Source organism: Falco cherrug, chromosome 6, assembly GCF_023634085.1.
Source record: "Falco cherrug isolate bFalChe1 chromosome 6, bFalChe1.pri, whole genome shotgun sequence".
Classification (NCBI taxonomy): domain Eukaryota; kingdom Metazoa; phylum Chordata; class Aves; order Falconiformes; family Falconidae; genus Falco; species Falco cherrug.
Window position 1 is genome coordinate 38,712,472 of NC_073702.1, and position 16,687 is coordinate 38,729,158.

At 43.2% G+C, this 16,687-nt stretch overlaps 1 protein-coding gene across 5 annotated transcripts; it reads right to left on the reverse strand.

Annotated features, from left to right (window-relative positions):
• Positions 1-603: 603 nt before the first annotated feature.
• Positions 604-15,033, reverse strand: CCR6 (C-C motif chemokine receptor 6). Of its 5 annotated transcripts, XM_055714520.1 has the most exons (5): positions 14,873-15,033; positions 11,478-11,584; positions 6,078-7,140; positions 4,422-4,498; positions 604-3,579 (listed from the first exon to the last, which is right to left on the reverse strand). In XM_055714520.1, the coding sequence occupies exons 4-5, from the start codon at positions 4,428-4,430 to the stop codon at positions 2,494-2,496; spliced, it is 1,095 nt and encodes a 364-aa protein (XP_055570495.1). In that variant the 5' UTR covers positions 4,431-4,498; positions 6,078-7,140; positions 11,478-11,584; positions 14,873-15,033; the 3' UTR covers positions 604-2,493. The 5 variants fall into 5 exon arrangements, with proteins under 5 accessions (XP_055570495.1, XP_027666804.1, XP_055570497.1 ...); XM_027811003.2 differs by lacking the exon at positions 6,078-7,140; XM_055714522.1 differs by lacking the exons at positions 11,478-11,584; positions 14,873-15,033 and adding an exon at positions 8,063-8,206 and having other exon boundaries at positions 6,078-6,486.
• Positions 15,034-16,687: the final 1,654 nt, after the last annotated feature.

A 16,687-nucleotide genomic window follows, 5' to 3' on the forward strand; every position in this document is an offset into this window, starting at 1 on the left:
CCACCACCATCATTCCCAAATCTCTAGGGTCCTTCACAGCTGCCAGGGACTGGTGACCCATGAGGCAGCCTCTCTCCCTGGGGAAGGTCCCAGCCTGCGGGACAGAGCTTTGCTATCTTCCCCCTGCTCCCTCACCCCAAGGGAGGATGCCCTTTCTGCCAGGAACGCCTCCATGAAGGCTGTGGTGCACTCGCCCTGCCCCAGGGCCCTCCCTCTCTGCCCAGGGTCTGTCAGTGAGCCCCCTCCGGTGGGATGGTGACAGTGACAGGGGCAGGGACTGCCCCTCGGCCACCGTCTCACCCCTCAACCCCAGCCCGGCAGCCATCAGGGCAGTGCTTGAGGTGTTCAGTGGCTGAAGGCCAGTGCAGGCACGGCAGCAGGACCGGTGGGAGGGTGGGGGTGTCTTTTGAGCCTTGCGGGGCTCTGCCCAAGAGCCGCCATAGCACCCAGTGAGCTCCAGTCATGGACATGTCGCCCTACGGCACACCTCACACAGCCTCTGAGGGAGAGATGCTACATTGTTCAGGTGTGGGAGATTTTGCACTGAATAAGAGAATGTCTCAAGGCAATACATGTAGCAAGAAACTCTTAGATCTGAGGGGATTTTTTCCTTTTCAGTTTCATTTTTTATTTGCCAAATCCTCTTCCAGAAAATCATCAGTGCTATATACAGCAAATGCATGCATCTGCACTTACATAATTTTGTATCAGATTCTTGCCTAAGTTGCTATTCAGTCATGATAAATATATGCAATCCTTATCACACCTGGCGCTGATATTTAAAAACCTCACACTGCACTGTAAACAAGGCTGGACTGCACCTGCCAAGGCAGCACTAGTTTCGTGTCATGCCATATCAATGCCCTTCCTCAAGGGATCTTCAGCTCCACCACTGTCGTTCTTGACCTTTTGCGTTGCCACTGAATGACATGGTTAGTGATCCCAGCTCTGCTGTCTCTTCAGCCATGAACTTTAAAAAAACCAAAACCACCAAGGTAAAGAGCAAGCTGCAGATTGCATTAATTGACACAGCCGTAGGAGTGTAATGTCCCACACAACAACAAATGCAGACACCATCATGGCTTACACTCGCATTGCAGCGGAACTCCAGAGGGCTGGTAGGTACTTCAGCAGACGACAAACGATGGTGCTCTTCCTCCCTCATCCATCCTGCCCCTCTGCCCTCCAGCTCCTGCTCCTGTCTACTTTGCCATCCCATCATGACTGCTACAGTGTGGTGAAGCTCACTCAATGAGTAGAAGATCCACTGAGGATTTGCTGAAAAGTCACAGCTGGGTAAAACTAATGGCATTTATTATAAATATTTCTATATTCATAGTGAGCCAAATGCTGACTCAGTAAAAATTCTGTCTGAATTAAGCCAGATTATGGTCTCATTTTTAGATATAGTCCTTAATAATTTCTGAAGCAAATAAAGCAAATTTTATATATGCAGATTTGTGCTAGAAAATCCTTTCCTAAGGAAACTTTGCTAATGGCTGCTAAATACCAAGAAATGCATCATGTTTTGTCACCAATCAAGTTCCAACAAGAAGTGTTGGAATAACTGCGGTTCTGTACAGTTTGTTGCCTTTTTAAAAGCGGAGTGTGAAGAGATTTCAGCTAGAAAGAAACAACTTTTCGCAGAGATATTCACCAGCTTATCAGCTTTGATGGATTCCAGCATCTGAATCCTGTGCCAATGAAGAGAAGCATCTCTCAAGCAAAAAAAAAAAAAGTTCTCTGTTCAGAAGATAATTTCAGTAGATATTTCAGTGTTCTCTTTGATTAATAATTTTCTTTTTTTCTAATTTTCTGTTTAGTAGACCTGTCACTGTTGGCTTTGATGAGCCTCATCCCTGGTGTAAGCAACTCCTGATGAGCAGGTGGAGTGTAGAACTGGGCAAAGACTCACGAGACCTAACCCCTAAGCCCAGCTCTGTCAGCAGCCTTAACCCTGTTTCTTCATTTCTCTGTTTGCTTTCCTTGATGTGCTTTGCTCAAAATGCCATCTCTTTAGGTCAGTATTGTCACAGTGTGACCTTTCTGTAACAGAAGCACAGTGGAAACCTACACTTAAATAGGATTTCCAGTAGCAGTAATTAACAGAAATAACATAAATGTAAACAGAATGAGCCTGGATATAACTTGATTAATTTATGTAGTACTTTAGGGATATTTCAGTGATGTAGGACAGATGAGATGCCATTTTCCCTAGAAAACAAGGAGGGTTCCTCTGTAAACTTCACTTTCCTGATAATTCTAAGAAAGTGCACTTTAGAAGAGCATGAATGTTGAGAGAGGTAAATAAGATTTCAGTTTTCCACAGTACAGTGTTACTCTTTTATCTTATTTCTTTTCCTGAAAGAAGTTGTAGATAGTTGGAGCTCCCTTAGAGTTACAGAGAAGCCCAAATGACTTGTCACAGGCACAGTGACACTGGTTTAGGTTGCTCAGTGGGAAGAGTCCTTCAGTAATACAGTTCAAATTGTATTACATAGTAAATGAAGATCCATTGTCAGTCAGAATTTCACTAGTCTGTCTTGAATGACAAATATCAGAGTTTGTCTTTGAACAACGTTTATGGTATATTTTGTCTCTCATGCACCATAGGTCCTTCATTATCTTCATGAAATAACTTCTGAACTTCACTCCAATAAACGCATAGAGCACAGGGTTCATGCAACAGTGTAAAAATGCTATGGCTTCAGTGGTGTATTTTGCATAGGCCATTATCTTGTCACTGTCACAAGATTTGTCTATCTTGCCCATATTTACAGCTGTCAAAAGAAGAACAATGTTATAAGGTACCTGGCAAACTAGGAAAACAGCTACAATTAAAATGATCACACGGATTGCTTTGGTTTTTTTTGAATTCTGAGCTTGTTGTAAGGATCTGACAATGAATGTATAGCAAAAAATCATGAATATGAAAGGTATAAAAAATCCAAATCCAACTTGTAGACACAGCAGCAGTGATTTCAGCATCGTGCTTTCAGACATTCTGTCAAATCTTTGATCACAAATCTGTTTGGTTTCATTGACGGAGAAGCTGTAACTTTCACTGTATAGAAAAGAAGAACTAGAGATTAAAATTGATGATGCCCACACAACCAAACAAATGAGTTTACTATATGCGAGTGTTCTTGCCCTGAGTTTAAATGATTTTGTTGCTTGTACGATAGCGATGTACCGGTCCACGCTGATAAAGGCCAAAAGCAGCATGCCACAGCTGAAGTTGATTGCATAGATACCTCTTGTCATTTTGCAAATGAAATCACCAAAAATCCATTTGTCAGCAGCATAATTCACTGCCCACAGTGGGAGAGTGAGAACAAACAGTATGTCTGCTATGGCCATGTTCAAGAGGTACACATCCGTCATGGACTTGGTTCTTTCATATAAAGCAAAGGTCATCACTACAAAGATGTTACCAACTAGGCCGATGATACAAATTAATGAATATGCAACTGGCAAAAATGCTTTTGTGAAGTTCCGGACTTCCAACTTAGAACAAGGCTGTGTGATTAAAGAAGCATAGTCTGAATAATATTGATAATCTGTGGTGCGAGGCTCTGTCTGTAAAAAAGAAGATCATCAGTTAACACATAGGTGCTCTAATTTCTATATAGTAGAAAGATGATAGATAACAAAGTCATACATTTGGAAATCTTTCAAAAAAATCAGTATACAAGTATTATATGGCTTGCTGACTTGAAATGGAAATGACATTTCCCTTATGATAACTGTAATACTTCTGTTCAGTCCTTTCCATGTCTCAGCTTCAAGTCTGTATCAAACTCATCTCAAGACAGACCACACACACTACGTGTTTTACACTGTTTCCACTGACCACACACACCACAATTACAAATGCATTTAACACTGCGGAGGAGACTTGTGAGAACTAACTAGGGAACTTCATAAAATGTTAATTAAGTTATGAACACGGAGATAATCTTTTTGGATGGCCCAAAGGTCTCCATCTTCAAATACATTATGCAGAAAGGATTAGTCTGTCCTCACAGAAGACTCTACAGTATAAAAGTCTGGATTTGAAGTAGGGGGTCTAGGCTTCCTTTAACATCAAGGGAGAGGAACAGGGCTTTCTAGCTGATACTAACTTAGCTTGGCTAAATTAAGCCCAAAAAATGATTAATTCTCTCCACTCAGCTAGACAGACAATCCAGGATGGGTAGCCTCAGACAGTTACCTGCTCCACAAACACCAAACCTGTAGTTATATTTGGTGAGTGCAAACCCAATAAACAGTGTGCTTCGACAGTGAACTCTGCTGTCAGAACCCCCCCCTTCAGCTAATCACTCCTGAGATTAGGGCATTTGGACCAGCAGCCGCAAAGAGCTGGGACTTCCAGATTCATTGCTTTATTGATGTGCTAACATAGTTTATTAAGTACTTACAAAACTCATTTTGGCAGTACACTTCTCAGAAAGAAAAATATGTGAAGAATAACTTCAAAATGCCTTCCCAAGAGTTTCTGAAAAGAAAATAAAGTGGATTGGGAAACCAGCACAAGAAATGTGAACAAATAGAAAAAACACAATTGGAAATAAAACATTTATTCAAAGAATCTCTTCACTTCAACTATATCAACATTACACAGGGGCATCTCAACAAATCACACATCTCTGCAAGCGCAATGCAGTTGGGGAAAGTGGATGGTTTGTATCAGTACCATTAAAAGCACAATCTTACATATGGAATGTTTATTCATACAGCTAATAAAAATATATGACAATAAGTGGCTTTTACTTCACAAATTACACCACAAGAAATGAAAGTAAATTAAGTTTTACTTTCAGAAATCCTGTATGACAATGGCAATCAGTGTATTGAGGTAAATACGAAGCAAATAGACAGCACTACCTCAGTACACTCCATAACAGTAATCACAGAATGGCCAGGGTCAGAAGGGGCCTCTGGAGATCATCCAGTCCAACCCCCTGCTAATGCAGGTTCACCTAGAGCAGGTTGCACAGAATTGTGTCCAGGCAGGTTTTGAATGTCTACAGAGAAGGAGACTCCACAGCCTCTCTGGGCAGCAGATGGAACTTCTTATGTTGCAGTTTGTGCCCGTTGCCCCTTGTCCTGTCGCTGGGTACCACTGAAAAGAGCCTGGCCCCATCCTCTTGACACTCACCCTTAAGATACTTCTGGACATTGGTAAGATCCCCTCTCAGTCTCCTCTCGTCCAGGCTGAACAGGCCCAACTCTCTCAGCCTTTCCTCATAAGGGAGATGCTCCAGTCCCCTGATCATCTTCACAGCCCTCCACTGGACCCTCCCAATAGTTCCCTGTCTCTCTCCCTTGAACTGGGAAGTCCAGAACTGGACACAGCACTCCAGATGGGGCCTCACCAGGGCAGAGTGGAGGGGGATGATCACCTCCCTCGACCTGCTGGCCACACTATTCCTAATGCAGCCCAGGATCCCATTGGCCTTCTTGGCCCCCAGGGCACACTGCTGGCTCATGGGCAACTTCCTGTGCACCAGAACTCCCAGGTCATTCTCAGCAGAGCTGCCTTCCAGCAGGTCAGCCCCAGCCTGTACTGGTGTGTGGGCTTGTTCCTCCCCAGCTGCAGGACCCTACACTTGCCTTTCCTGAACTTCATTAGGTTCCTCTCTGCCCAACTCTCCAGCCTGCCCAGGTCTCACTGAATGGCAGCGCAGCCTCCTGGTGTAGTTTTGTATCACCAACAAACTCTGTCCCCTCATCCAGGTCATTGATCAGTAAGCTGAACAGGACTGGACCCAGTAGTGACCCCTGGGGAACACCACTAGCTACAGGCCTCCAGCCAGGCTCTGCGCCACTGATCAACCCTCTGAGCTCTGCCATTCAGCCAGCTCTCAATCCAGCTCACTGTCCACTCATCTACCCCACACCTCCAAAGCTCACCTACAAGGATGTTACGGGAGGCAGTGTCAAAAGCCTCTCAGAGGTCAAGGTAGACAACATCAACTGCTCTCCCCTCATCAACCCATCCACTCATTCCATCATAGAAGGCTATCGGGTTGGTCAGGTGTGATTTCACCTTGGTGAATCCATGTTGATTATACCTGATAACCTTCTTTTCCTCCACATGCTTTGAGATGATGTTCAGGATGAGCTGTTCCATCACCTTTCCAGAGGTGGAGGTGAGGCTGACCAGCCTGTAGTTTCCTGGGTCTTCCTTCTTACCCTTTTTGAAGACTAGAGGGACACTGGCTTTCCTCCAGTCCTCAGGCGCCTCTCCTGTTCCCCATGACCTTTCAAAGATGATGAAGAATGGCTTGGCAATAACATTTGCCAGCTCCCTCAGCACTTGGGAGTGCATCGCATTGGAGCCCATGGATTTGTGGGTGTCAGGTTTGCTTAAGTGACCTCCAACATGATCCTCCTTGACCAAGGGGAAGTTTTCATTTCTTCAGACTTCCTCTCTTGCCTCCAGAGTCTGGGAAACCTGAGGGCCAGCCTTGGCAGTAAAGACTGAAGCAAAGATGGCATTCAGTAACTCCACCTTCTCTGTGTCCTTTGTCACCATGGCACCCACCTCATTCAGCAGCAGGCCGCATTTTCCCTAGCTATCCTTTTCCTACTGATGTACTTGAGGAAGCCTTTCTTGTTGCCCTTGCCAGATTTAATTCCAAATGGACTTTAGCTTTGCTGGTCACCTCCCTGCATGTTCTGACCACACCCCATATTCCTCCCAAGTGGCCTGTCCCTTTTTCCACATCCCATAAACTTCCTTCTTCGGTTTGAGGTTTGCCAGAAGCTCCTTACTTGTCCATGCAGGCCTCCTGTCCCCTTTGCTCAATATCTTACTCATAGGGATGCACCTATCTTGAGCTTGGAGGAAGAGATGCTTGAATGTTAGCCAGGTCTCTTGGACACCTGTACCTTCTAGATCCTTGACCCATGGGATTCCTGCAAGGAGGTCCTTGATGAGGCCTCCTGTAGCTGAAGTTAGCTCTCCTGTAGTCCAGGTCTGCCGTCCTACTTTGTTGCCCTGCTTCCTCCACACAGGAACCTGAACTCCACCATCTCATGGTCACTGCAGCCAAGACTGCCCCCAACCAGTCCTTCTTTGTTTGTGAGTACAAGGTCCAGGAGTGCACCTTGTCTCGTTAGCTTGTCCACCACCTGCATTGAAAAAATTATCATCAATGCTCTGCAGGAGCCTCCTGGACTGTGTGTGCCTAGCTATGTTGTCTTTGCAGCAGATATGGGGGTGATTGAAGTCCCCCATGAGAACCAGGGCCTGTGACAGTGGGGCTAGCTCCAACTGTCTGTAAAAGGCCTTATTGGCTTCCTCTTCCTGATCAGGTGGCCTGTAGCAAACACCCACAACAGCATCCCCTGTGTTGGCCTGTCTCTGAATCTTTATGCATAAGCTCTTGACTTGTTCTGCATCCACCCCACGGGAGAGCTCGATACATCCCAGTTGCTCCCTCACATAAAGAGCAGCCCCACCACCTTGCCTTGCTGGCCCGTCTTTCCTAAAAAGTACATAGCCACTTGCATCCCCAGAGCTTTGTATTCAAGCTTCCTTGATTCTGCCCAGGTTCCGGCTTATGGTGTCATTTGTGCCCAGGTGAAAGAGTGGCAGTGCATGGCAGTCTGCGCTCTTGACAAGCTGCGGCACCCTCTCGGCACCATCTCGGACCTCGGCTCCCGGGGGGCAGCAAACCTGACGTGGCTGCATGGGCGCCTCAGCACCCTGTGACACAGGCACCCACTGCGCCCACCCCACGTTTCTTTTTGCAGTAACCACGGTGCTGCTGGGGCAGTATCTCCACGCAGACCTTGCTCGTGGGTGTCTGTAGCTGTTTGAGCTTCCCATCTGTTCCTGGTTGTGGTGCAGGAGGGTGGCCGCCGAAGTGGAGTCCTGCTTTTGCGGGTCACGCGGGTCCAAGGTGCCTCATTCTCTGTGGTGTCTGCTACAGGAGCACAGCTCTGAAACCACCTGTCTACCTCCGCCTGGGACCTCTGATACTGGCAGCCTTTTTCCTGCAACTCGGCCACCTGTTGTACCAGCCCGCACACACCTGAGCCAGGCACTTACCTTTTCCCCAGGAGAAGAGTCAGGGCGCTCACATTAGACCCACCACCTGTACCGTCTCCTTCCTCACCAGCTCCGGCTGGGTGGGCTTTAACTCCGAGCCGAGCGCCCACCACCCCGCCGGGACCTCGGGCCCTTCCCCGGGGTGCCGCCCCCGCCCCCCGCGATCCCCCGCCCCGGGACCGCCCGCGCGCTGCTTCCGGCTCCCGCGCGCTGGAAGCTCCCGCCGGCAGCGCCCCGCCCCCCGCCTCGCCTCTGCCTGGCGGCGCTTTAATCTTTCCTGTGGCATTATTATTTTAATTTTTATTTTTTTACTCTGTATCTCAGCACTTTTCACTTCGCATCACTTGCCCTGTCGTATCGCACCCGTGAGGCGGGTGGAGAGCGCCGGGGTGCATGTGTTTAGTGCATGGGCCTGTGTGTTACAGGCTGAGAGAACAACTCAATTTATCGCTCTGATAACTACGTATTTTACAAATGGTAATTAATTAATTTGCACCACACCCTGGGGTGACAAGGTGTTACTACCTTTATTTTACAGAGAAGGAGCCTGGGCTCTGAGTCAATACAGTATGTGCCTGCTTGGGTGCCCCCCACCATCGCTTTTAAGCATATTTAGTGTTATAAAGAATTTCAGTTACATAAAGGAAAGCCATTGACTCTGGCTGCAGCCAGGCTCAGACTTCTGCAAATCAGACCACAGAGTCTAAAGTCACAGATAGATAAAATGGGGAACATGCCTCTGGATGCCACATGCACGAAGCTGGGCTTAAATGACTTGTTTAACCGTGCACAGGAACCCACAGGCAGGAGATTCGGTTCCTCGGCATTCCCTGGCATGAGCTCAGCCCTCCTCTCCGTTAGCCGCTCCGCAGGAATAGCACATCCCAGCACTGCGGTGACTGCAGGGACTGGGTGACATGAAGTCCCATGTTTGCAAAGGCTGTGAATGGCAACTTTAGACTTTAGGTCTAGATAAACAAATCCCCCCTGCTCTGGAATTGCCTGAATTCTGAAAGAGAGAGACAGACAGATAACCTGTAAAAGTGGGGCAGATGTGGTCCAGACATAACTGGGAAACTGAGGGAGGGAAAGGACTGAACATTCTCCAAAAGCATAATGAGGGTGAGACTCTCTCTGACTCATGGCAGAGGGCTGCAGATGGGTAAAGACCCACACTATATGATGTTGCTTAAGCGTGACAGCTTCTCTGGCTTTCCTGCCCTTTAAATAAATCTTTAACCAGCTCTCCAGCTTCCTCTGCTGGCTTTTCAAAGCTGATTTTTAGCAGCTGTAGGAATTTGACAGCCTGAAAGCAGTTGAACACCTTCAGAAGAAAGCTTTAAACCATTTAAAGTGCCTCTCAGAAGTGCAAAGATATATAAGGCAAGCAGGTAAGCTGTACAGTTCAGCTGGGGCTGTGGTCCCCAGCCCATCTTTGAGCAACTCTAGTCTCCATCTGCTGCTTTACCCTCCCCTGATAACATCCAGTCAGACACTCATGGCCTTCCTTGGTGTTCCAGTTACCCTTTGCTCTTGGCTGCAACTGCGGTAACTCTTCAGTTACACAGCACTGAAAGGCTACCTGTCTAAGGTACTATTCCAGAAACTGTTATTTTATTGTTGCAAGAAAAATACCTTTCTAGGTATCTGTCAGTCAGATCTTTCTAGGACATACATGGCTAAAATACACAGAAAGACCCTGACAGCATATATTCTTTGTAAAATATTCACTCTTCACTCCATTTAGCCAAAGCCACTCCCAAACATTAGTGTAACGTGTATGTCATGGTTTAGCCCCAGCTGGCAACTAAGTACCATGCAGCCGCTCGTTCACTGCCCCCCCACCCCGAGCAGGATGGGGAGGGGAATTAGGAATAAGGTAAAACCCAAGGATTGAGATAAGAACAATTTAATAATTGAAATAATAATAACAACAACAACAATTGTAATGAAAAGGAGCGAGAAGGGGAGAGGAATAAAATCCAAAAGGAAGGGAAAAAAAACCCTAACCAAGTATGCACGATACAGTTGCTCACCACCCGCTGACCGATGCCTAGCCAGCCCCCAAGCAGAGGCCCTGGCCAACATCCCCCAGTTTATATACTCATCATGATGTTCTATGGGATGGAACACCCCTTTGGCCAGTTCAGGTCAGCTGTCCTGGCTGGGTCCCCTCCCAATTTCCCGTGCCCCTCCAGCCCTCTCGCTGGCAGGGACCAAGAAACTGAAAGGTCCTTGGCTTAGTATAAACATTATTTATCAACAACTAAAAACATCAGTGTGCTCACTGTTCTCACACGAAACCCAAAACATGGCACTGCACCAGCTACTAGGAAGAAAATTTGCTCTGTCCCAGCTGAAACCAGGACAGTGTAGAAGGAACAAGACAGGGTGGGGGCATTTAGAAGAAAGGGAGCACAGGTGTTTCCTACAGCCTGCAAGGAGGGCTAAGAAATGAGATCTCTTCAGATTAGCCCTAGAAGAAGGGCTCCCTAGTTCTCAAACTAGCTCAGCAGAAAGCCTGTAGGGAACCACAACTGTTCATCATGGAAGAACTGCATACCCTCCCTATACGCTACAGGAATTCACAAAGGCACTGCCAGTCACAACTCTATTCAGAAAAGGACTTCCATTGTCCAGCAAAAGCTTCCTGAGGATGGCTGGTACGAAAGTAGTCAAGAAAGACTCAGACTGAAACCAGAATTGCAGAGATCAGATTGAGGACCTCATTTAAATCTCTTGAGCTGATTTCCTTTTCTGGCTTTGAAACAGTATTCACCAAAGTTATTAAGAAGATGCACCAGCTGCAGAGGAAGTTGAATCACAACTCCTATAAACACAATTTTCTTTTCAATGTAAATCTTTTTAAGAGTCTTTCAGTAGGCACCTTTATAATTTATAACTTGCGTATTTATGGCTTTAATTAACATTAAGGTATTAGTTAATTATAGAAAATATATTTCCATATATATAAGGGGGCAGGTGTGTGTTCTAACATTGTTTATATATTACATATAGGCACATGTCTGTGCATGTACACACAAGCTTATGTTCTGAATATTAAATATATAAGCCTTGCATTTTTATGCTTGCTATTTTTTCACTTCATCCACATTATCATATTTCTTCTCACTATGAAAGCAATATGTGTGTACTCAAAAGTAAGATTAAACTACAAACTTGAATACAAAATAATGATTTCAATTATACAAGCAAAGTATAATGGATAAAGAAATAACTCAGGAAGAAGATAGATTTCTATAAAGAAAAAAAATTCTCAGTACTTGGAAGGAACTGATAGGTATTTTTAAAGTATTCTCCACCATTGTAACTACACTCCTACTAACGAGCTCAGTTTAATACATTCATCACACATACTTACATTATAGATTGCCTATTTTATTTTAGTACTTACCAGATTTGCAAATTCTCTGAAGAGCAGGTGAAAGAGGATGTGTGATTCTGTTACATTCTTTTGTGGCTGCCTTAAGCACATTTACCAGCAGCCTCAACAGGAGTACACTTTAATGCAAAAACCAAGAAATAACAGCATCAGTTGAAGGTACAGGGCTCAATTGAAATAATCATCACTTCCTCCTGACAAGCAATAATAACAACCTGCTTTTTTATGCAAAGGAAAATATTTAACCTTATCTATGCTGGAAACATGCAAGCTGGAGGCAAATAATTTACTAATTAGGCTACCTATGTAATTATACTATTTTTTAACAATCAAGCTAGCATTAGAATCACAAAAAGTAGGATGGTAATTGTCACTGTGCTCAGAACACATTCTGAATTTTGGCCTATTTTTGCAAAGGGTGCACTTAACGTCATGCAGATAAGCAGTTTAATCATTAATCATTTAAATCAACAAGATCACTTAGAGTAGAACTGCAAAACTGAGACAAGTGTTCATTACTGAATTGAGTAATAGCTGTTTTCTGAAGAAAAAAATAATAATCTGATCTGTCTCAAGGCTGACATTATCCAAATATTTTGCCTGAACTGTGGACACAACACATGCACATGCCCAGGTAAAGAAGGAAAATGCAATTGTATTTGCCTGTTTGACACAAACATTTGCTGTTTGTGTGCACACTGTTCAGGTCTGTTGCTAAAGTCAGTTGGAACTAGACATGAAAATGTTTCATTTTGTGTTTTTTTAATTTTAAATGCTATAAATATTTCTTTTCCAAACCTTAATTTCTGACAACTTAGATGTTTGCATTAGCAGCAAAACCAAAAACTAGTAAAAAAACCCTTCAAACTTATTTATTTTAGAAATTATGTGTGTGAACATTCCATTGCAGCTTGTGTTCTCGTTACAGACACCAGATGGCATTAATATAGGCAGCCTTGTAAAGCATGATTAAATTAACAGAACGCTGTATCTAAAAGAAATGCCGTATGATAGGTGTCATGCTTGTCTTTTTCAGAACTGAGTGTATCACAATATTAGGGGCTCCCTAGCAGCCTAAGTATGGTGCTGCTTTCTGCTAACTGTACCCAGTGAATGAAACAAAAAAAGCTGGATAGTGCCAAAATGTGACTAGTAGATTTAAAGTAATGGTACGTAATCATTTAAACAGGCACTTTCACATTCTTGATAGATGATTTTCATAGGATCCAAGATCTTGACTTCAGCTATGACAAAATCCCAACATATTTGCATGGAACAACACAGAAATACTTTAAAATCCTGAAATATGAGTCTGGTTTTTTTCTTATGTGTTTCTGCATATGTGGACGCAGTGCATGCATGATTTCATTGTTGCTGCTGAAAAGCAGTCTTCACTGTTTGATGCATGCAAAGCAAAAAAAAAAGTATGAAATCTATCTGGATTGTGACTACAATAACTTCCATGAGCTCACTCTAAGATTTATTTGGCTTCCTTATTACCGTTTGGACTAAACTGTTCCCTGTCATCACAGATCTGGGGAAGGTTATGATTAAATCCATAAAGTAGTTGAGCATTGGAAATATGGTTTGGTAAAGTCCAGTTACATGGAGGAAAGAAGATGTGTGAGTTTCAGGGCAGAGAAGAAAAAGGTAAAGACAGAAGGCCAACAGAAGCAATTGTAGCAGACGACTAATATTATCTCCATTTTAAGTTTCTATTAATAAATCAAACTAGCAGCTGCAGTTAGAGGACCAAGGGTGAAGTAATGGTCAAAAGACAGATTCCTGAAAGTTGCAAAGATATCAAAGAACAAGTCATGAGGCAGATGTTCTTTTCTCCAGTTGTCTGCCTTTGGCTATCTTCAGAAGCAGGACATGGCACTGAATGGACTTTTGGTCTGTGGGACAGTTCTTGTATTCTTAGCAGCCACCAAGCTCTGCAATGTATCTTAACTGTCTGAAGCAGTCCAGATTCAGTGACTTGCCACAGTTGCTGAAGAACACCTATGTTTTAATTGGCCTATGCTGATGAGCAAGGAGAGCTGAGCTGTTGATCAATGTAAGAGGGCAGCACAGAGGCAGGGGCGTGAGTGGGGAGGGTGCATGAGCAATGATGTCGTGGAAGGTGCTAAACAATTGCACTGTTTTATGGTTTTCTACATTTAGATGTTTGGCAAGGTGCCCAGATCTTGTGAATCTTTCCAGACATCCTTAATCACAATAGTGAAGTTCTTTTCACTGTATTATTTATTTCATAATTCATAACAATTTCCATCATTAAAACTTCACACATTTTCAGGTCACCTTTTTAACCTCTGCTAAGAGGGGCTTTTACTTTTTTAAACTGCATTTTTGTACTCTTTTGCTAACTTGCTGTTACTTGCATGTCAAAATGTAGTGAAGGAAACCATCCAATTAACTTGATTTGGGCTTCAGATGAGGCTCATAAGGTATTTTCTGGACCTTCATGGAAAGAAAATACAAGCTTAATTTTTAAATCCTTTTTAGTCCCTCAGGTGCTGTAAGGAACACTACATTTACTCTTGATAAGCTGAGGTGCATATACTTTTTGTATTGACAATGCTATGACAGCCTAGATCCTGTTTTCAAAGAACTCACTTTCTATCTAAATGCTGCCTGAAGCAAACCACAGATTCCTGCTCGCAGAGTCTGACATTTTGAAACATGGGCTCAAATCTTGTGAAAAACAGCAAATTCAGAGTAGAAGCACATTCTATGTCAGTAAAGGAAATTGCTGATATTTCATTTTGGTCCATTTCCTTGTGGGCCTTTTAAGTGCTTCTTTCTCATAACTCTGGGACTGAAGAGATGAATCTGCATCTTGCAGACTACAAACTTCATTACACAAACCCAGATCATGGCAGTCACGTAAGCAGCAAATAAAGAGTAACAGAAGTAGAAATTCCCTCTGTATTACAAACATGTATGAGACTTCAGATCACTAACCTGGCCCGTGATGATTGCAGTACATACTCAAACAAGCACTTCTGCTACTAGCAACAGCTTCTAGCATCCCTCTCAGACAACAGCCTATTTTTGGAATACTAAAATATTCTAATATATTTTAATATTAATATTTTACAATACTAAAATACTGCTGTGAAGCAGCTGAATATTATCAATACAATTTCATGGAATGGGAGTCATTAAAAGATAAATCAGAATTTTTAGGGTTAATTAAAAAATAGATCAGAATTTTAGCTTATCCATTACAAAAACTATTGCTCATCTCGTTCAGTATTTAGCTGTTTCCTAATTTAAATGTATCTCGTGCTTTTAGTCTGCAATATATTCAATATTCACCATGAGAACAGTCTTTCAGAAGGTGAAGAACTCACCATGTAGGTGAATGCCAAAATTAATACAAGTTAACCAGTCCAACTTACCTTCTTAGCACGTTTTCTTTTGACCCAGTTACAAAGCCCAGACAGCCTTCCTTGCAGACACTTTGTGCTTCACCTTCGCACTGTGGCAAGTGGAAAGGGTTTTTTTCCTTTTTAGCTATTTGAAAATCTGCATGTTATGCAAATGAAGCTCCCACATACAGTTAGTTTTTGTTTGTGTGTTAGAGCTCTGAAAGGAAATCTACTCTCGTTTAGCTAATATGGTTATTGTGGTTTCTCAAGTCTTACCACATGTTAGTTTTCTGCCACCACTAATTAAGGAAAGAAAATATTGAAAGATAAGGAAAACAAAACCACCACCTGAATTATTCCAGAATCCACATGTTTCTTCTGGAATGACTAGGGATGTTGGGATTTTTTCATTCTAAAAGAAAGGCAGCACACACACCCACACACACCCCACCCCACTGTTCCATCCTACTTTAATGTTCATTCAGCTAAATTTGGATCAGCCTAATCTGATGCAAAAAATCTAGCCATCAGCTGAGGTTCTGGTCTCTCTTATTCTTTCGGGCTACAAAATGTAAACTATACATTTACATTCAGGTTGTTTATATTACCTATTTAATTTTTTTAACACTACCATCTTATATTATCAATATATTTTTTCTCATTAATTCTTCCAAACTTTCCTTCTTTTACTTGCATCTGGCTTCTCACTCCCTGTCAAACATGCTTTTTCTGGTTTTGGTATTTCTGTATTTAGTTTTTTGTTCTCCCTATTTCTTCCTCTTTCTTTGTTCAGCTTTTCTAGATTTCTCTTATTTCCATCTCTTGTTGTCTTCATAATTTCTCTCCCGCATTAAAATTTGTAGCACAACTCACTTCCTTCCCCTTTGATCTTTTTTTGTTCCTATTTTCAGCCTCCCTCCCACATGATTCCACCTACCCCCCTCGTGCCAGGTGCAGCCCTCCTCACACATTATGAGGTGTGAGGGTCTGAAATAGCATGAAACCAGCACTGACATTGCATTGACTGGCATCCATCATTACTTGATAATTACTTGATCACCTCTGTCAAACCAGTTAGAGAATACAGAGCCCTCTTAAAGGCCTTCTACAGGGCTGTTGCCATGGGAGAAGATAGGGTTTAGGAGATTTAATGGGTAGCAGTTGTCAGTAGAGCACTTGGGAAGGAGAGGGACTGTATAATCAATGTTTAGGTCTTGCCCCTAGCCTGGGACATATGATTGCATTTGTAAAACCTCCCAATCCATCAGTTTTCTTCCACCAATGCTTTTGCTATTTAATTTGAAAGCAGTGGGAAACCAAAAAATTGAAGGGAAACAGTCTGCTGGTCATGTGAAAATGGTAAAGATTCAAAGGTAATTTCTTCTTAGACTGAACGTGGAATTTTTGAAGGAGGAGCACAGTCATATTCAGAGCACTCCTCTGCTTCACTGCAGCATCACTTCTTAGAACCAGCACAGTTCCGAGCTGGCCTGGCTTCCAGAAAGAAGCATAGTGAGCAGTAAGTGTATCCTCCCATTGATAATCACTGGCTTCAGGAAAGCTGGTTTAAAATACTTTATTTTTTTTGAGAAAACGTTAATGAAAACAAGAGTTTTAAACAAAAAGTTGACAGTTTTGATGGAAGTTTGTACAGCAAAAATGCCAGTTCAGAAAAAGCACCAAGATGAACAGGTGAGTTCTGATCCAGTTGTTTATGCTTTTATTCTGAGCTTACCAATCAGACTACATTTCCTTGCTTTGAATAAAATAGGCAATGAGTAACATCATTCCATGGCCTAGGGTCTCACAGAAGCCTAGGCAGGAAAAGTCTTGGAATTCATAAGG